Raw genomic sequence first — 20,241 nt, 5'->3', positions numbered from 1 at the left:
CCCAAAGAAGAAGCAAGAAGGGGTGCAGATGTAGTTTACAGAGTGGCAGCCATCTTTTCTTTCTGTTTTCTTCCCAGAGACATTTGTGAGGTCGAAGCTGCGATACTACGGCAAGCGACAGTAGCTCCAGCCAATCACTGATTGAAACGCCAATGAGTGACTCTAGAAGTAGCCAATCGGCGGTCGTTGTTGTCTCTACCAGGGGCGGTATCATAGCAGTGCGGGAGGACAGCAGTAAACACATGAATTTACTTGCCTGTGTGGTTTATGAGGACACACACAGAAAAATGTCGAGACCTTAAATGTCCTCACAAGCTTCAAGCTAATACACGTAACAAACACATATTATAATATAACTCAAACCCTGTTACTGTTCTTATAAAACAATTACGTTTTAAATGTTTTTATTCAAAAACAACATACAATAGAAAATACTCAGAACATTGGCAGCCATACTAAGGACTGGGAGTTAATATAACCAAGATATACATGAAGGGTCTGTAGACTACGTAGTTTTTATACACCAGGGTCATGGTTATGCAAAAAGAAAATGTCTCAGATGATGCTTGGATGAAACAGCATGTCCAAAATGAATGTAACACAATCCAAATTCTTCTGTTCATTTCAGCGTGTTTAACAAAACTGCTTCCAATATTTATTCCAAATGCCAAATAAGTTGCCAGCCTTTTTAAACTGTGAAATTATTATGCCATATATACTTAAATGTATTCAAAGCAATTCCAAACATGTTTTAATCCAATCATTCGGACACTCACAATCTGTCCCTTTCTATTAATGAGGCAAAAGGAAGTAAAGAAAACTGTTTGATTCTTTCATTTAACGTTGAAAACAAGTCATAAATTACTCTGTAATCTCTCAATCAAGTGACCAGATCTGAAGTCTGATTATCTGATAAATCAAATATTTTATGTAAATTCCATTCTTGTACAAGTTACCAAGGCAAGTTGGAGTTGGAGAACTTTTGTTATGAAGTGCTTTTCTAAATATTTGAGAATGATTTGAGCAAAAAAATTAGCATGTGATCTGTGACTGACACAAAATCATGGTATTGATGCATTGCTGAAAATCGAACTATACTGCAGGTTTGTCACTGATGGTTGACGATTTACATCTACTTCACAGGAAGCTGTTTTCAGTTTGTCTTCTGGTCGTTTCTTCACTGACACCAACAGCAGTCAGAAATGTTTTTCATTGTAGTGCTTTTAAGCAAGGACAAAAAAAAACAACTTAAATCCAATTTGCACATAGAATTGAAGAAATCATAACCTGGAAGGAAACAAGTAGCATTATCCATGAGAAGCAACCATTCACCAGACAAAACACAGAAGGACAGCTATGTGTCCTGATGAGCAGTTAGTCAACAGTCTGAATGTTGTATGACTTTCTTTGCACTTCTGCACATTGTAGTTATGCATGTGAGATAATTATTCCGTCCATTTTCATTAATTGGGCCATGTTTAAATGAACATTTCCGTTTATCTACAAACATTTACACCACAAGCTGCTACACCAATAAAAAGGTCACTTCTGCTCTTTATCACTCTGAATCCCCATCATCCTCCTCGCCGGGTATAAACAGTGGATCCTCTGAGGTCTTTTGCTCCGTTCCTTCAGCTTTCCTCTTCCCGAGATGCAGTTCTCTGACGGTGAGGATGCGGATGAGCATGCCCTCCATGGTGCTGTCGTCCAGAGGGGTGAAGGAGAACCACAGGGGGCTGTTGGGGACGCAGCAGCGCTCGGGATGAAGGTAGAACAGGTTGGTGCGCTGCTTGACCGACTCCGAGCTGGATGGAAGACAGTTGGTAATGTCAACGTGGTGACCGGTGGATGAGGAGAACAATATGCAGCACTAAGTCACATTTTAGTCTTTGATAGAAACATAATAAAGGAACTTGATCGGGCAAGACAGTCAACAGATTTAAATGCTTTAACAAAAATGGATAGAACAGCCTGTGGGTGTCAAGATCTGCCTTTGACAAAGTTTAAACTTTACACACATTAAGGGGTTGTTTCACAATTTTTCAAGTCTGTCTTTAAACAGCAGTTAGGTGAAACTGTTTTTTTATCGCTGTTACCATCCCTAGATTTTACCCTTTTTAGTAGTTCAGTGTGCTTCTGTACTCACCACTTGGAGAGGTAGAACTCGTAGAGTCTGACTGGACAGCGGAGAGGGTTCTCTGTGTTCTCCATCATCTCTAGAATATCCTCTTTACTCTCCTCCTCCTTACGCTTCTTCACAGGAACCTCTGGATCTGAGGATGACACAAACACATTTACACCATTTCTTATGAAACCATTTCACTGTTACATTACATTACATTACATTACAGTCATTTAGCAGACGCTTTTATCCAAAGCGACTTACAGGAAGTGTATTCAACATAGGTATTCAAGAGAACTACTAGTCACCAGAAGTCATAAGTGCATCTCCTTTCTTAAACAAGCATCTCAAAGCATAAACCAGAGCAAAAGTATAGTGCAGAGGCAGATTACTACGAAAACAATAATTGCAACAGACTAATCCGAATATAGTAAGTGCTACAAACTACTACGAATAGGATAAGTGCAGTAAACAAATACAGATTCAATAAGTGCAGCGAACTGATACGAATACAGTAAGTGCAGCAACTAATACGAGTGCAGTAAGTGCTACGAGGAAGGCTCCGGGTAGTACTTCTTGAAGAGGTGAGTTTTCAGCCTGCGCCTAAAGATGGGCAGCGACTCTGCTGTCCTGACGTCAGTGGGGAGTTCATTGTTAACTTTTGTGAAAGCATAATTAAACGATATAAATACTGTAAATAAACACTACTTTTGAAAGTGCTTTCCTGTAAAGTGAATGCAACAACATGGAGGCTCATATTTGAAAGATTTCCTCTCGACTGCCTGTGGAAGAAGTTGCACTGTTTAGAATATAGTTTTTTTTTTAAACTAGACGAATTAAGCATATGCTACTGCATATGTATTTATTGCCATTTGTTTTTCTTTAAGTAACATATATTGCAGATTTGACTTAGAGCTATTATGATAATAATAAACATTATATCATATAATGTCAGTGCTCTGCTGCTAATCATTCCTTCATGCCAATTGCTTAACTTAACATTCCTATAAAAGCAGAAATTTGGTTATTGTTAAAATACAATTATTAAAAATTAAGAGGACTGTTTCAATATCCTAACATATATGTTATCACCATGTATTGTTATGAAACAAAAGGTACTTCACTCAGCCACATTGGTACCTGTCTCTGCTTCGTTTATGGATATTGGCGGGTAGAACCGCAGGAAGGTGGTCTTGGTGTTGTTTGGGTTGGTTTTGGTGCAGCGCATGACGTGGGCGAAGGACAGCTGGCGGTGCTGCTCCACCGTGGTGAAGCCAAAGTACTTGCAGCAGAAGAAGAGCAAAGTGTTGAGGAGGACGATGGGGGAGTACGCCCCAAGCTGTTTGCAGTCCCACAGAAACCCCTCCTCCACACGGGAGTGGATATAACCTAGGGAGAGAGAGGGAGAGTAGAAATCAGGAAACAGGAGCCTGACACGAGGACAAACTGATATAACGAGTCGTTATATCAGTTTAGTTATTAACGACAGACTAGTATTGCAAAAGTATAACTCACCACTTGCTGTGATTGAGGGTTTGAAATCTCTTAGCATATTATTGAACTCAGTGGAGAACTTGTTGTAGAACCGATCCATGAATATGTTCTCCACGCGACCGTTCTCAAACAGGTACTGCAGAGAAACAACAGGTCACATATGCAATGAGAATAGTGGCCGTTTATTTCACTTTTGATATTTACTGCATCTTTTTAGTACATATCTGTCTTATATTACTTTTTACAGATTGTTTCCCGCCATATTCAAGCTGTATTAAGTTACTGCTAATGCAAACCCAAGCTTTCCGGCTGTTGCCGCTTTGCATTAAAACTTTTCCACTGGTGAACTGGCTCCCCCCCCACGGAAAAACTCTACAACATGTGCTAATTGTGATAGTGTACATATATTCATACAGCATTGTAGGTACTTCCTTTTATATACGTTTATGGTTTGTGTGTGAAAAATGTCTTGCCTGCTGGATTCCGAGGCAGAGGTAGAACAGGCTGTCAGGGGAGTACAGCTCTCCGTTGGGTCGTTTCACCTCAGTGATGAAGCAGCAGAGGCCATAGCTGAGCTCTGCAGTGGTGCAGCGAAGAACATCCTCCTTCAGCTCCATGGGCCGAGCTGAAATCGAGACACGAGGAGTCCAAATTATGAAAAGATTAAAAATAAAGTTGTTTTTTATTTGTCATTGCAAATTTTACAAAAAAAAACTATGAATAGAATTTCCAACAGACTTTAAATGGTTTGCATTTTTATTATAATATACATATACATGATCTTGGGTCAAGATCAGCATTACTGGTTGGATTTACTGTACATGTACTCACAACTGAAGCGTGGCTTCTCGAGGTTGGGTTGAGTTTGCCTCCACTGGATCCATCGCTTCCAGGCGTCAACTCCGTATTGACTCTTCAGTGTTGGGACGTCTACAGCCATGACCTTGTTGGTGGCGCCTCTTTGAGTAGACGCTTCAGCTGCCTTAGATGTCCGCTGTGACTTACGACCCTAAGACAGTGGAGAGAGAGAGAGAGACAGAGAGAGAGCGAGAGAGAGGAGGTTGCATTATTGATGTGGTCAGGGTGACCCCACCCGACTAACTACACATTTCTTTTTTTGCAAGTACAATCAGATCTAGTTTTAGATGCAAAAGAAACATCTTATCTCATTTAACAGACAGTTACCCTCTTTTCTCGTGCTTTCCTGTGAGCTTGTCGTCGTCGTGAAGCTGCAGGCGGAGGGCTCAGGGATCGGCGGGTCTGCTCTCTCAACCGGGCCATCCTCTCCAGGGTTTCTGGCAGTGACACCACATGAAACATAAGACCAAGTGCTCCAAAGTACTTATTTTACCAGACCACACTTAAGACACTTCAACTAAACCTCTTCAAACACAGGTCAAGGCAGAGGGAGAGAAGTCAAATGTTGACACCTCACACACTTCAGAAATCTGCACATCTCATCTCCTCACCAACAGCAAAGTCAGCTTCGACGTCCATGGGAGGCGGAGCTGGAGGCGGGGGTTCGGAGTAAGGCTCATTGGTCGCGCCCAGGGAAACGTCCAGGATCGTGTTGAGCTTTTCCTGACCGGAGGGTCGGCCTGGATACCGGAGACCTGCTTCAGAGGAGCCGTCCTCCCAGTTGTTGAGGAAATTGGCCAAGTCGTCCGTGTCCAAGTCGTCACTGAAGTTACTGGCGTGGTCTGTGAAAGAAACATTGGAGGAGTTAGTCATCCATTGTAATAGAAAAAGAAATACAAAGCTACAACATAAAAACATTTGTGAGTGAAAGGCTGTGGAATATGTAGACATAAATCTAAGATGCAGGAAAAGAGCCAATGTTTACCGTACATTGATTTATTTCTGGCAGGCCGCATTCATTTTTGATTTTCTTTTCTTTTTAACTATTTAAAAAGGGTAAAATCTAGAAACTCCTACTACTTTTGAGATTATTTTTGTTTTGTTGATTATTTGTGTGCCTCCTTTTTTTTTCACTATTTCCTGAAACAGTAAAAAAAAAAGTTTTGCTTACCATCCGGAGCAGCTGCTTCTTGTTTCTCTCTCTCTTTCTCCACCAGTTTCTCCTTTGGTCCCTCCTCTTTGTCATTTTTCTCATTCTGTTCTGCAACCATCTCGGCCATGAGGATGAGTTCTGCCTCGAAGGGGTCCGACGGAATCTTTTGCTTGATCTCCTGGATGGTTTCCATGATGCGCTCAGCACTGTCCATGGTCACAGGAAGGAACATGGGCACGGGCACCTGTGGGAGTCAGAGTGAGAATGTAACTGCATATGGGGGTCCGGACACTGTTGTCTAATATACATATTTCATCTTGTAATCCTGATAATGAGATGAATCCATTTTTTATCTGATTTATCACTTCAGAGAATCAACCACTAAAACCAGAGGTGGTTGTAGTGTGTGACATACCGGTAATGGCAGGCCTAGAGCTTTGGGAGTAAACTGACTGTACATGTTCATGGGTACAGGGACATAAACCGGCACTGGGACAGGAACAACCATGATTTTAGGGTAGACGTCGTCTATATAGAGGGGAAAAAATGAAAAAAATGTTCTTAAGTTTTAAAGATTTACAAAATAAGTGTTTCAAAATAAATACAGAATACAAACTTTACAGTGCAGAACATTAGAAAGTTCAAATCAGTGACCGAGGATATAATTGTGGACTCTAAAGAACAACAACGCCAGATATATCTATCAACACGCAGAAATGTTGTTAACGAGATGCAGACAGGTTGTTTGGGTGTTTACCTGTCTGTGCTTCGACATCCACGGTTTGTGTTTTACAGGAGACCCCTTTGTTCTGCACTAGCGGTCTGCAGAGCACGGCCTTGTTCTTCAGAATTTTAGGGACAGACGGAGGATGGACTTTCACCACATCTGTCTGAATACTGATCTGGAGAAGAGACAAAGGACATAAATAAAGGAACAACTCCAGAATAAATAAATTTAACAACAAATCCTCACAAATATCTCTTAAGGCACCAGCTGCACCAAAGACTGATCATGGAACTAAGTTTAATAATTTATTCTTATATTTGATGAGCTGAAATGTTGTGTGAAGGCATGTACCTTTTCCTCTGGTCATCTTACTTTAGATTTTTGGATTTGTCTTTCATGCTTTTAGTTTGTAGAAAGTCTCATTTAAAAATAGATGTTATTTTTATGAGGGTTTGCAAAAAAATGTCATGTTTTGTTCATGGAGAGCGCTGTAAAATGGTTTTACCAGACCTGACAACTGAAAGGAGAGAAAGAGACAAAGATATTTCTGAGCAACAGTTAAATAAGATCAGAAGAAATCACCACTCATTGGTAAAATAAACTGGAATCTTAGCATGAACATGTGTGCAGATTTAAACAGGAGCAAGTTACTGTTTTAGTGTCAAGTGAACAATAATGCAGTTTATAGCAAGCTACGGACTGACAAAATCATAGTTTAAGCCTCTTCAATCTACCCATGGAGTAGACTGCAGAGGGCCCAAATAAAAATGGCTAGCCAAAATAATTAGAGCCAAAATGCATCTGAACCGTCTTGGTTCAATAATGAACTTTGGTCAAATTAGGAAAAAATGGCTCCAACAGTATTCCTTCCTGGCATTAATTCTTTTAAATCTTCTTCCCTTGGAGGCAAAAAGTATTCCAACCTAAATAATATATTTGGTGTCTAAGTAACACTTTTTTTTTCTTTGTTAAAATAGTCATTATTGAAGGAAAGAAGAAAAACATTGATTAAATGCCCCAAACTTCTGAATGCCACTGTCTGTGTGTGTGTGTGTGTGTGTGTGTGTGTGTGTGTGTGTGTGTGTGTGTGTGTGTGTGTGTGTGTGTGTGTGTATATATATATATATATATATATATATATATAATTATTTATTATTATTATTATTTATTTTTTTACAAAATATGAATTATTTTTTCTGTATAAGAAATACATGTATGACACGGCAACTTACATGTCCAGAGTTCTTTGATTGAAAGACTGTTCCTGTGGAGACAATGACAGAGTATGAAAGCTTCACAGTCAACACTTTTAACTGATTGGATGAGAATGGAGCACGTTTTTCTCTTTTCATTTCTTTATATGTTTGACACATAGTTCGTAAATACCTGCATTTGTGTGTTGTTGCCTCGAGGCTCTGTCAGAAGAGTTTGATTTTCCTGTCGGAGGGCCAGCAAGCGAGATGACGTTGGCGATGACAGGCGTGGCCTCCACTGTACCTGCAGATCCAAGAAAACACCAGGACACACAAGTAGAGTCAGTTCGGGCTATTACTGATCGATTTAATTACATTTCTTTCAACCCTTATGCATCACTAGGGACATTTTTGGCTCATTTGGGCTGTGTTAATGTAAAAAATGAAATTTGCCTTGCTTATAAAACAATCATTAAATGTTGGTGTTTTTCATATTAAACAACAGACAACTTATTTAAACAAACAGGCATTTAAAGGGGTTTAGTCAGGATTAAAAAAAGCAATACAGGAAATTAAAACGGCATCAATTAGACACACCTAAGATGACCTCGCCTTGCGTGGCCACTGTGTCACAGCAGAACTGCAGCAAACAGCTCAGATCACAGAAGTGTTTGACTTCTCCCAGCATGGGAAGACTCTGCTTCAGTTTTCCTTTGTGACCGCAGGTGTCACACTTTGCCACCTGAGAGAAAAAAAACTAGGGGTAAACGTTTAGATCATCACCACTGTTTTTTTTTAATATAAAATCTAACTGTGATTTAATAACTGTGCTGAGGCCTGCTTACGTGGCAGAAGAGCATGGTGTATTTGGACCTGCACTCCTCGGCGCAGAACTCCTCTGTCGAGCCTCCGTACTGGGCCGTCACCAGCTTCTTGGACATGCTGTGGCAGTAAACGCAGGAGTGGCAGTGTTTCCCCCAGTTTTTAGTCAAGTCATGTCTGTAGAGGAGCTTACAGCCTGGGAGGAAGACAGGAGTGTGTTGTTTAAAAATGTTTAAAGTTGTGATGGTGTGTGATTGTCTTTTTTTTTTTATTTCTGCCTCCTCACCGTCGCTGCAGAAGAAGCAGTCTCTGTTGTTAATCCTTTTGGCATCTCTCGTGATCTTTTCGATCTTGCAGTATTCACACAGGCTCGTCACAAAGTTGTCCTTCTTGAACTCGTGAGCACAGTCCTCGCCGCAGAAGAAAACTAACTTGTCCTGCACAAAAACAGGTATAATCAGGAAAACATTAAACCAGTGCTGATCGATAAATTGTTTTTTCATTGTCATCGCTTTTGCAATGAACACATGGCAAAAGATTGCCCGAAACAAAACACAATGAATATGTATAGCTAAGTCAGCAAAAAGCAGATCAGAGAAGTGATCCAGACAAAGATTACTTTAGTTGATGAGAACTACGCTCGTTACTGAAAGTAAGTGCAGTAAAACCTTTGTATAACGCAAATAATTTATCAATGCACCTGTACAACAAGCATAAACATGAAGGAAGCGAATATTAATCTGCTCTGTCGGTATGTTTCTCATCCACCGTTGCTTTTTTTCAAAGCTGTTTTAGTACAGTAGAACTGTCAGTATAAACTTAAGAAAGACATTATATATGACAAAGTCCAAACTATGGCTGTGGGATAGCATTCTCCAGTAAAATGTGGATATCTTCCATTTTATATCATTGATATTAGCCCTGCGACAGACTGGCGAACTGTCCAGGGTGTACCCTGCCTTCGCCCATTGACAGCTGAGATAGGCTCCAGCACCCCTGCGACCCTTAACTGGATAAGCAGGTTACGGAAAATGGATGGATGGATATTTAAAAAAACATCACTCTTACACACACACCACACACACACCACACGCACACACACACACACACACACACACACACGTTACCTTGATCTGGAGGAGTTCTGGTTTAAAAGCTATGTTGCGGTCACACTGGGAGCAGTTCAGTCTGAGTGGTCCTTTGGGGACGTCCTGCAGGGTTTGGTTGGGAGTGATGGTCTGGATTTGGGTGGAGCCGATTGGCAGCTTGGTAAAAACGTTCACCTGTTTCTGGGACTTCTTGAACTTTTCCTATGGCACAGAAAATGTTTGTAGACAGTTTATTAACAAAAGTTTGTTTGAGCTGTATTTGCCCCGACTGTGACTGTTTGGATCAGAAACAAACACTTTGGATTTCTGATGTGGTCCGATAACACATTGAACTAGTTCTGCTCTTGCATTAACCAAACTCTTTAGTCAGGGACCCTCATTACCTGAAAAGCCATGACACAAGGTAGAGTGCAGAAGTTCCGGATGGTTGTATCAGACATGGCCAGGTGGTAGGCTGGTATGGTTTTTTTCCCACAACTATCACAATTCAACCGAGCACCTGTGGAAAATAAAAAAAACTTTTCTATATATTTCAAAAAAAAATAAAAAAAATGAAAAGAACATGTTGAAGTGTGAAGTAATAAATGCCAACAGCAAATGTCAGTCAGGAAACTACCTGTACCTGATGCACTGACAGTCTGGACCTTGAATGCCATCACACAGCTGCTGCTACAGAAGAGGTTCACAGAGTCATCACTGTTTTTGTTGTCAACCATTTCTACCAGCAACCGGGTGGTGCGACACATCGTACAGGGCTTGGTTATCTTCGTATTCTATTATGAGATAAAAAGAATACAGAACATTAAGTTCCTTTTAAATAGTCGTGCACATTTTGTTAACTGAACATTTAAATCACAATTCATAATTCTACACAACTAGACCTGCGCAATTGACCTGCTGGTTGGTTTCATCCGACGACAACTGATCCAGGTCCGTCCAAAATGTCATCACTTAATGATTTTATCAGACGTGTGTGAAATTGTTGTAATTAGCATATGATTTTTAGACAAAAAGCTGTTTTGTGCGGTCCCAGAGACAATCCTTAAGTCCAAGTGGATTTGGGATATCGCTTTCACAAGAATGGGACGGAAGTAACAGACGGACCTACAGATGTACTGAAAACCCCAAAACATAATGCCTCCCACTGTTGTGTTATAAAAAATAGACCTGTGGGGCAAAAGATATCCGGAAGATGCAGAGAATATGGAGTCTGTTCTGCAGCGTAGTTCAGTTTGATATCACAGCGCCGTCAAGGCCACATTTTGAGCTACCACATGTAAGATCCAATAGTGTACATTAATGTATTTATTGTTAAATACTGCCAGGAGTATGCATCACTGTGATGTTTCGATGGACATAAATGCCGGTTGAAGAGCTCTTTTATGACATCCTTACCAAACGCTGAGTACACTGCCTGTCATCTGCACAAGTCTGACCTTAACTAAATCCTGTTATGCTTGTTTATTTAATTTTTTTACTTTCATACCTCTTTGTACTTGGCCAGACACTCTGCATTGCACAGAGTTTTGTTGCAGTCTTCCATCTTCAGCATGAGCGGCTTGCTGTGGCAGTAGGAGCCGCAGTTGGCACAGCCGGCCATGGCCAGGTTGTTCACTGTGCGGAAGCGGTTGAAGCAGGCGTCACTACAGATTTTGTGGACGGCGCCGCTCAGGATCACCTCGTGTTTACTCTGCAGGAGGGATGACAAAACAACTATGGTGTGTTATTTCAGAGGTCGATCTTTTCAACAAGAACGTGTGGTTTACAGGGGCAGCGAGGGGAAAAGGTTGTGTGTACTACTTCTGTTCTGCTAAATACTTTATATGCTGTAATATGACGATGCAGGACTGGTACAAGTTACATTTTGACTACATCCTTCGGCCCGAGATAAAAGGAATTCTGATGCATCAAATGATTTTGAAAGGATAAAAAAATATATTTTTTGCTGCCTGTAAGTGGCACACTGTTTTCAATAGTTTTACAAATAAAGTTCATAACTGGGTTTAATTATGATTGTGTGGATACTCTTAAGGGAAGAGGGAAAAGATACAATTATTCAATGTTTTTAAATTTTTATATTTTGTTTCAGAGCTCAAATAATTAGTTGACAGAGAATGAATCTGCAACTAATTTGATAATCGATTAGAGGTTTGACTAATTCTTCAGACAATTTGCCACTATTCCCCTGCTTGTCTAGTGTGAGGACATTCTGCTTTTCTATGTTTTATATCATTGTAAACTGAACATCTTCATGTTTTTTACTGTTGGTCAGCGAAACAACAGACTGAAGATGTCACCTTGATCTCTGAGAAATTACAATTTAGATCAATATATAATGACATTTTAGAGACAAAATGATAAATCAGTGAATCCAAATAAATAACTGGCAGATAAATTCAATGATGAAAATAAACTTAAGTTGCCTCCCCGTTCTGTTTTGACTTACAATGCAGTATCTTGTGCACATGCTGCAGAGCGACTGTGGCGCTATTGGTTGCGGTGTTGTTCTGGTGGCAGACATTCTGACGTTTTTCTTGTAGTTGAAGGAGGTCAGGCAGTTCTGGCTGCAGAATTCCTTCATGGTGCCTTTAGCATCTGGAGCCAGAATGACGTCCTGAGGCCGAATTATAAACCTGGGATGACATCAACAACAGGTCCAAATTCAGTAATAGTTTATTTGGGTCATGTCTCAATATTGGGGCTGAGTATTGTTTAAAAAATTACGACGCCAGTACGCGTGCAGGCCGGCCAAACCCCAGTCGCATTAAATCAAAGAACAATTGCAGGTATCGTCTAAATGGAGTAAGTTTCGATTCTACTGCTTGGCAGTGGTTAAACTTGCCTTAATAAGGTATCAAGTATCAATAGCCCTTCTCAACATTGGCACCAGTTTGGAAAGATTTTTTTTGTTGGGACTCACTTTTGACAGTTGTGGCAGATCTTGGGGACTCCTTTGACCGTGGGGAGAGACGTGGTGAGACAGGTGGTGGAGCAGAAAAGTGCCGGCGAGCCTTTCCTCTGGAACGCCGTCTGACCTTTCATCAGGCTCTTTTTGCAGTGGGAACAGGACATGTGTGGCGCCGATGGCTTGACGACGGGCAGCGGCTGCGTTTCGGCGGCCGGGGTCACAGAGAAGACCGATCCGATCCTCAAGTCCTCCTGCCATTTTCAAAATAGAGAGACGGGGTGAAAAGGTGTACCAATGATTCTGGATCCAACAAATCCTTATTGAAATACTTTTTTATGGATATTATGTTTGAGAAAGTGGGGGGCATATGATATTCAAATACTAGACATTCACAGATGTTCCATTTGAATGAAGTGGGTACCGCTCCTATACTTACACAACATTTAGTGTCAAGTGTGCACTGGGACCTTTATATTTAGATTGTTTTATTGATCAATGAGTTTTAAATTATTGCGACTATTTTATTGTCATATTTGTCATTGTTTTTTGTGTTGACCTCAGGAAACAAACCACAACCTTTATGACCCAAATGGGGGACCCTAAATTTAGAATATGGAAATAAAAAAAGTGTTGCATTATCGATTATTGGAAGCCTTACTGTTGCTAGGCTATTTTGTTTCTTTCAAGTCAGTTTACAGTGTATCTTTTAGAGTTGGCACCTGGAGCCAAATATAAATCCATACAGTTGAATGGAAAGTAAAAATGTGTTGGTCAGATTATTGTTGTGTTGATAGTTTTATTTTTATTTTAACTCTCTGCCCCGGTCGCGAGGAAAAGTTTTTATAAACTGATCGGGTACAAAAAGAATTTCCAACAACTTAAATTGTCTTTTTTTTTAAAAAAAAAACTGGTGTTATTTTCTTTGTTCATAAGAAGTCAAAATATAAATAATACTCAATCATAAAAATATAAAAAATCTGATTCAGTAACAGTATTAATAATACATGTTACTAGATCACACCTAGTAAGATTGTCGTCTTGACTTTTGACATCATTCAGACAAGAGACAGAGGTGTCAATCTGCTGCCGGATTAACATAAAGCGGTTCATGTCTGAAAGGAGCTTAGTTTATGAAAAGGTGTGTGTGTGTGTGTGTCCCACCTTTGCAGTGTTGGGCTCATCTTTCACGCTCGCTGTAGACGCACAAGATATAAGAGCTTGCTCGTACTCTTCGTCTATTGGCTCATCTTTCACCTTGACCAAGGGCGGCGAAGGAGACGACTTGACTGGTCGAGCAGCAGCGAGTACGCTTTCCTACAACAGGGAAAAAAAGTTGTTGCTGTTTTGTTGACTTCCTAACTGATGTAGATTTCAACTAACATGGTAACATCCCAACAAACACTTTTCTCTGTGTTTGTTGTATACGATGAAGCAGATCGTCCTACTTACACTAACAGTGTCTAATCTTGGTATTGACAGCTTAACTACTTTCATCCCGTTCATCATGGTCGCTGGTGATGAGCTGTCCCTTCCTACGGGAACATCAATAAACATGTGAATTTGTTAACTGTGAAGAAGTAAATAATACAAGAAAATACGTGCAGAAAATAATCATCCTTGCGACAGTGACATGAAAATGAAACAAGTTCTCTATGATTGGACAGATAGAAATTTTACCAAAAACCAAACCATAACCGGAGAGTTTAAAAACATTGACTTTTAATTGCTTGACGTGAGGAAGCATTAAGATGCATCGGATGGGCCAAATTTGGGATTTTATCTCTTATCATAAGAGATTTCCTTAAGGAATCATCTGAAAGAGTGCAAGCGGGATGTTCGGTGTCACTCACTTGTGCTGGCCGTGGCTTCAGAGGACGGAGACGAGCTGGACCGCACCAAGTCTAGAGCCACCTTCACGTCCTCCGCTTGCTCCTCCTCAGCAGGTGGTGGCAATACAATGGGTTTCACATCCTCTTCCTCCTCGACAGAGTTACTCTCCCTCGTCGCTGAGGCTGTGAGCATTTGAAGTAGAGGTGAATGGTGGTGCGAGAGGGCACAGTACTTTATTTACTGTCACAGAGATATGAAGCCAGCAATGTTATTGTGTGTTCCGAAAGGGCTATAGTTTAGACCTCAATTAAGACCGCGTGATCCATTAAATAAGCATCTCTGTAAATGTGATCACTACTAACAGCTATTGTGATTTTTTTTCCTCCAAAAGCTCTTTATTAAATATGGAATAACAGCATGAATGTGATGCTCAGCGGTGTGATGCAAAAATCATAAGACATTATTTAACAGATAGATATGAAGCAGGGGTTATTAATAATTCATTAGTAATCACTCATTACATCAGAAATCATCTTTTACTTTTTTTGATCTCTATCTCCAAAAGCTCTTTTCTGAAAAGAAAATAATATTTACCTGAAACACATGAAGGAAGGTTATCAATGATTCATTACTGATTACATGTCAACTGTGTGCTCCACAATAAAAAAAATAAAACATCCTCTTTTCCAACAAGAACAACACGACTTTTGCTTTGTGCCAATGAACTTTCGCTGGTTGAAAATGTTTCTCTGCATCATTAAACACTAAATCATTGTGATTAAACTTGTGCTTTACTTTACCTGTGTATAAAACTGAAGGTGAGCTGCTGTAGTCCATGTCCATCTCACTATTCTGTTGCTCCTCATTCATCTGGGCTTCCTGCTCCACCTGATCCACCGTGCCGATGTCCATTATCTCATCGAGATGGTCCACTGTGGAAACCCTCAATTTAGCGGCAGCGGCCTCCTTATCCTGCAGTGTGTCGACGCACTCCTTAGTGTCCATGTCCGTGTTTGTTAGCTCCTCAGAAGTCTTTTGCATATTTGTGTCCTCGCTGGAATCAAGTCCTGCAGGACCGTCCTCTAAGTGTTCATCTTTTACTGACACATTTTCTTCATTTGACTCATACTCCTCCTCGGTTTTCACCTCAACTCTCTCTTCTCTTTCAGTTTCTGAGGTGCTCCCTGGATCACCACCGTGGACCAAAACTGTTCTGACTGTCTCTTCTTCTTCTTCAGCTTCTTTATGTTCAGTGTCTTTACTTTCCACTGCTTTTTCAACAGCAACAGGTTTATCCTCCTCTACATGTTCAGAGAGTCTAGGAGAAGCTTTGCAAACATGCTCCAGGTCTCCAACATCCACCGACGATCCCTGCTCTGAAACAGCTTCCATGGACTCTCCGTCTGTCCCCTCTTTTACCTGTGGAAGACAATAAACAATTAACATTAATTACAATTTCAGGATTTTGACTCTTTTTTGTTGTGCTTTTGAAAAGAAAAAAAACACTCCTTTAAAAACAACCCCCAAAGATCAGTACGGAATTTCGATATATAAAACAAAAACTTCTAATGTGGATTCATGTTGATATTCTTGCTGCTCTGCTTTATTTCACGATCACTGCATGCTAAAACGTTTTTTTAACGTAATATTTCTATTGGATATTTATTGGAGATATCCACTTTCTTGACAACTGTTTTAATCAATGATACATTAAGAGACTTGTTTCAAGTTTACGTTTGGAAAATTTAAGTATCATTTTGTCATTGTTTTCTATTCTTCCAGACTTTGGAAACTTTATTAAGTACACCTATTTCATTCCAATGCAATGAAATACAACAGCTTAGCCATCATTTCTACCTTAATGCGAGTTTTGAGTTGAAGTAGCAGTTGGGTATGTTACTGTACTGGACAGTCTTTTGCTTGCAAAACACTACAGGTATAAAAATATTTTGGAGGGCAAAGAATCAGCATGTATCTTTTTTAAAATGAGAGCAAATTAATTATACAATTAACAAAATAATAAAACGTTTCATGCACACAGAGATGGGAACTTACAATAAAATATAACAACTTGAGCCGCTCGGTCCAAAATGACATTGTTAAAGAGGTTGCTGGATTTTGATGTAAATCATGATTGAATTTAAAGAGCTTAACTAAAAGTTTACAGAGAGTGAAGGTTTGTTTTTGCACCGGTTTATGAGTTGTCAGTGTAAACAAGATAGCTCACACAAAGATCACAATATTTCACCTATGACTATGACTAGCGTATGAGGTAAATTCTATTTAAACATGTGATATTTTTGCGATATAGTCAACTACTTTATGTCAAAATATGTGCAACTAAAGAGGGAAATGTAGACCTAAACAAATTAATTTTGAACAGATCTATATTTTGTGTATTTCTCAACTAATTAAACTTAAGTAAAGGCTTTGTTAACCCTTTTGTTAACACACATGACTGATCATGTAAACATACGTAACAATAGAAAACAGTAGCACTTGATCGTTGCTTTGAGTTTTGCATCAATTTATTGTCTTAAAACAAATCTAACTGAAGCAAACCATTTCAGATGCAATTTTTGTAGATGAACACACATTCCCATTACAATTGTCCTCACTGCTGCAGACCTGATGTCCTACTGTACTTAGCCTTGTGATCATTCAACACTAATCAGCCAAAATGGTTATGGTACTACTAGAAGGGTATTGGTAAGTATTTGAATCCAAGTAAGCTAGATGGATCCCAATATTTCATGAACTTCAAAACACAGTAAGGGTTTGTAATAATCAAGTGATCACAGAAGCTAGTTTATAAACTATCCTGTTATTATTGTACTGATTCTACTAGAATGCATTCATTGATGTATTGCTGACATAGTTATCGGTTTCTGAAACTGAAGTTTTTGTTTTTATGTGCATTACAAATAACCCCAACTTCAGCACCATTCTATTTGCTTTTATTGTAAGATAAAGAAACCCAGAGACTTTGTGTGCCGCCTGAACAGCTGGCACGTTCTGTGCTGCAGGTAAAAAAATCAATAAAAAGGGTCATTGCTGTGCCTGTCACACTGGGAAGTATAGTTCAAGCTCAAGTCATTTGTGGACTAGTGCACATTAATTACAAAGAGCCAGTTGTCTGCGATGCATGTCTTCACTCTTATAAATGCTTTATTGTTTGTACACCTTCCTATGTTTTATTTATATATTTTACATATACTATTGTAATACTTCACATACCTGTTATTGATATTTGCTGCCCCTTCTATTGTTAATAATTTGTTTGCGTTAGTTGTTATTTGCCAGTTATTTATTTTCCTGCTTCTTCACTTTATTGTAAATCACTTTGAACATTCCTGTATTAAAAAGTTATATAAATAGTTGTTATTAATATGTATAAAAGGAAATTCACAAGTATAAAAAGACAATCTGAGAATTAAAATTAAAAAGAAAAAAGTTTTTAAAAGCAGGCTATTATATATCGAGTAATTTACACACGCACATATATGGACCGAGTACTGCAATATACCCGTGTACAGTTTACCTTTACAGTGAAGCCAACTAGCTGTAGTGTAATAATAGCCGACATGCATGGATAGAAAACCAACATTAATGTTGCAGTAAAATAATGGCTGCAGAAAACATAAACTTGCATTAACGTGCATTGTCTGTCAGTCTTTTTACCCGTGCATTCCTTCAAAACAAACACGACATGTCAACTTGACACGTTAGCTCGTTGCTGATATAGCAACACTGCTCGTGCAATGTAAACACAAGTAATTAGCGTAACGGATGCACAGCTGTTTAGCCGACAGCTACAACACAACAACAGGTTGAGAAATGAGGGTTTCTATTACCTCCGTCCGGTACGCTTCCTTGGATTCAGCCATGTCGGGATGATATGTAGACTAATTACATGACCTGTAAACAAGAGAAGAACCAGCTCACCATTTGCTAAGCTAACACTAGCTTGCTTACAAGTCTGCACAACTCTCTGCCTGTCCGGTTAGCTCGCTACGGGTTAGCTCGCCTTTAACGTGTCAGTATCTCCGCGCGACAAAATATCTGACCCCTTTGCTAAACCAATAACTTTTGTATTTGTTAGATATGCAATGTCTTCACTTAGCGACGTTATAGGACATTTATAAAGCCGTCACAACGTGCACAATATTACCGCGCCAGCGACTTGGACGGAGGACACTTGATTGGTGGCCAGCAGTCGGTGTCCGTCGCCAGTTTCCGCCGTGGCCGCCATGTTTGCTCCAAAATCCTGATGTATACGAGTTTTGCAAACGAAATGCGCCTCGGTGCTTTTAAAACATACTCTTTTCATTTAGTACCCAACTACATCATTTGCATCCAGTCTATTTTGTTATTGGGCTTGAAGACTCTCGAGTGTCTACTTCTTCTTCCTCAGTTCTTAGGACGGTTGGCACACCAGTTTAGGGGAGCTTGGCCGCCGCCGATTGGACTGGAGTGTGGAACAATTGATTATACAGGAAGATACACAAATACGTCTTTTCTTAAAATCTATGGAAGCCCATTTACACCACTGTGATGAAAAATTGAATTGACTTTAAGTCATTATAATAAGAGACTTTCTGATAATTATGGCTTACTATCTCATAATAATGACTTACTATGTCATAATTATGAATTACTATCTCATCATTATGACTTACTCTGTCATAATTATGAATTACTATTACTATGTCATAATTATGAATTACTATCTCATCATTATGACTTACTATGTCATAATTATGAATTACTATCTCATCATTATGACTTACTATGTCATAATTATGAATTACTATCTCATCATTATGACTTACTATGTCATAATTATGAATTACTATCTCATCATTATGCCTTTTTTATGTAATGTATAGTTGACCTATTCTCAGGCCAGCGAAGATAACTTTTACCTGTCATTTCCAGGCCTCCCAGCACCAACGAGTCTTTGTATTATAAATAATAGAAGTCTTCCAGTTTCATTTCCATCCCAATACCCCTGCCACACTGATTGGGCATATGTCCTTAAGAAGGTCTTGGCTTTGGCTTTTCAGGTCTCCTGGTTTGTTTGGCCGGATTAACCACCAGATCATTTCCCTCCACACAACCATCAGCAGAAACCCAAAGGAAGCGTGTGGCTAAGCCTACCCTAATATATCTTTGATCAGAGCTTTTTTTAATAAATATCCTCTGTTTGCCTTTAGTTTTGTTTATGTTGGTTGTGTGCTTTAATTATTGTCTTTGTATCATCATAGTGTATGTATGTATGTATGTACGATGTGTATATATATACACACAACGTGACATGTAGATTTGACCCTGTCAATATTAAGAACAGTACTCAGAAACTGTTTTATAAAGGTTGATTTATTACTTATTATTATAACATCTAAGTAGGCCAACCTCCATATTGCCTTCATCAACTTTATTTTCTAGCAATGAAGACCAAATTAAATCTACACAACATACTGTATTTACATTAACCAATGCTTTAATACTCAAACCCTGCTTATGATGAGCAGAGGAGAAGCTCTGGACTTCAACGGGAACAGGGTAATAATGAAAATGTTTGTCGATTCATGTGAATAATTCATGAAGACAATACACTCATTTGCCACCATTATACCAAAAAATATATTTTTTTTGTGGGAACTGAAAAATGTATTTCTGTTTCTTAGTTATAAAACATGGAGTCTTTAACCTTCTAAATGCGAGAGAGTGACCATGTTTTGAACAAGAAATTATTCATATAATACTGGCATATATACACATATTTTTTGTAACTAGCTTATTATTCTGTGTGACTTCCATGTTTTTAATTTGTCTCCCAGGTTCAATGCATTGCCTTTTAGCTGGGTTTAAAGATGAACACTATAAGGCCAAAAGCATGTAGACACCCAAACATAAAGAGTGTGATTGCACATTTGATTCCAAGACAATGGGCTTTAACACGTGCAACAACAGTCCCTGCTCTTCAGGTTTAAGACTTTGCACTTTGAGGGATGAGGTCTGA

At 39.3% G+C, this 20,241-nt stretch overlaps 1 protein-coding gene across 3 annotated transcripts; it reads right to left on the bottom strand.

Annotated features, from left to right (window-relative positions):
- Window positions 1-381: 381 nt before the first annotated feature.
- zmym4.1 (zinc finger MYM-type containing 4, tandem duplicate 1) lies at window positions 382-18,617 on the bottom strand. Of its 3 annotated transcripts, XM_054605890.1 has the most exons (28): window positions 18,388-18,617; window positions 18,071-18,134; window positions 15,017-15,635; window positions 14,237-14,398; window positions 13,836-13,918; window positions 13,548-13,700; window positions 12,399-12,637; window positions 11,925-12,111; window positions 10,965-11,168; window positions 10,095-10,251; window positions 9,862-9,977; window positions 9,497-9,679; window positions 8,656-8,806; window positions 8,393-8,565; window positions 8,145-8,289; window positions 7,741-7,851; window positions 7,587-7,618; window positions 6,385-6,529; window positions 6,043-6,155; window positions 5,646-5,871; window positions 5,086-5,316; window positions 4,802-4,911; window positions 4,448-4,625; window positions 4,090-4,241; window positions 3,638-3,752; window positions 3,263-3,511; window positions 2,147-2,273; window positions 382-1,805 (listed from the first exon to the last, which is right to left on the bottom strand). In XM_054605890.1, exons 2-28 carry the CDS (start codon window positions 18,101-18,103, stop codon window positions 1,559-1,561), a joined length of 4,641 nt encoding a protein of 1,546 aa, XP_054461865.1. In that variant the 5' UTR covers window positions 18,104-18,134; window positions 18,388-18,617; the 3' UTR covers window positions 382-1,558. The 3 variants fall into 3 exon arrangements, with proteins under 3 accessions (XP_054461865.1, XP_054461864.1, XP_054461866.1); XM_054605889.1 differs by having other exon boundaries at window positions 18,071-18,617; XM_054605891.1 differs by having other exon boundaries at window positions 10,101-10,251; window positions 18,071-18,617.
- Between the last annotated feature and the right edge of the window lie 1,624 nt (window positions 18,618-20,241).

This window comes from Anoplopoma fimbria, chromosome 10, assembly GCF_027596085.1.
Source record: "Anoplopoma fimbria isolate UVic2021 breed Golden Eagle Sablefish chromosome 10, Afim_UVic_2022, whole genome shotgun sequence".
Classification (NCBI taxonomy): Eukaryota; Metazoa; Chordata; class Actinopteri; order Perciformes; family Anoplopomatidae; genus Anoplopoma; species Anoplopoma fimbria.
This window is presented reverse-complemented; position numbering and strand designations above follow the sequence as displayed.

Excerpts from the sequence above, each read along its gene's own strand:
- zmym4.1 (XM_054605889.1), bottom strand. The coding sequence starts at position 18,103 with ATGGCTGAATCCAAGGAAGCGTACCGGACGGAG. Across the intron at positions 8,807-9,496 it reads CAGAACTCCTCCAGATCAAG|GACAAGTTAGTTTTCTTCTG; the intron begins GTAACGTGTGTG and ends GTTTTTGTGCAG. Across the intron at positions 4,912-5,085 it reads CGAAGCTGACTTTGCTGTTG|AAACCCTGGAGAGGATGGCC; the intron begins GTGAGGAGATGA and ends TGTCACTGCCAG.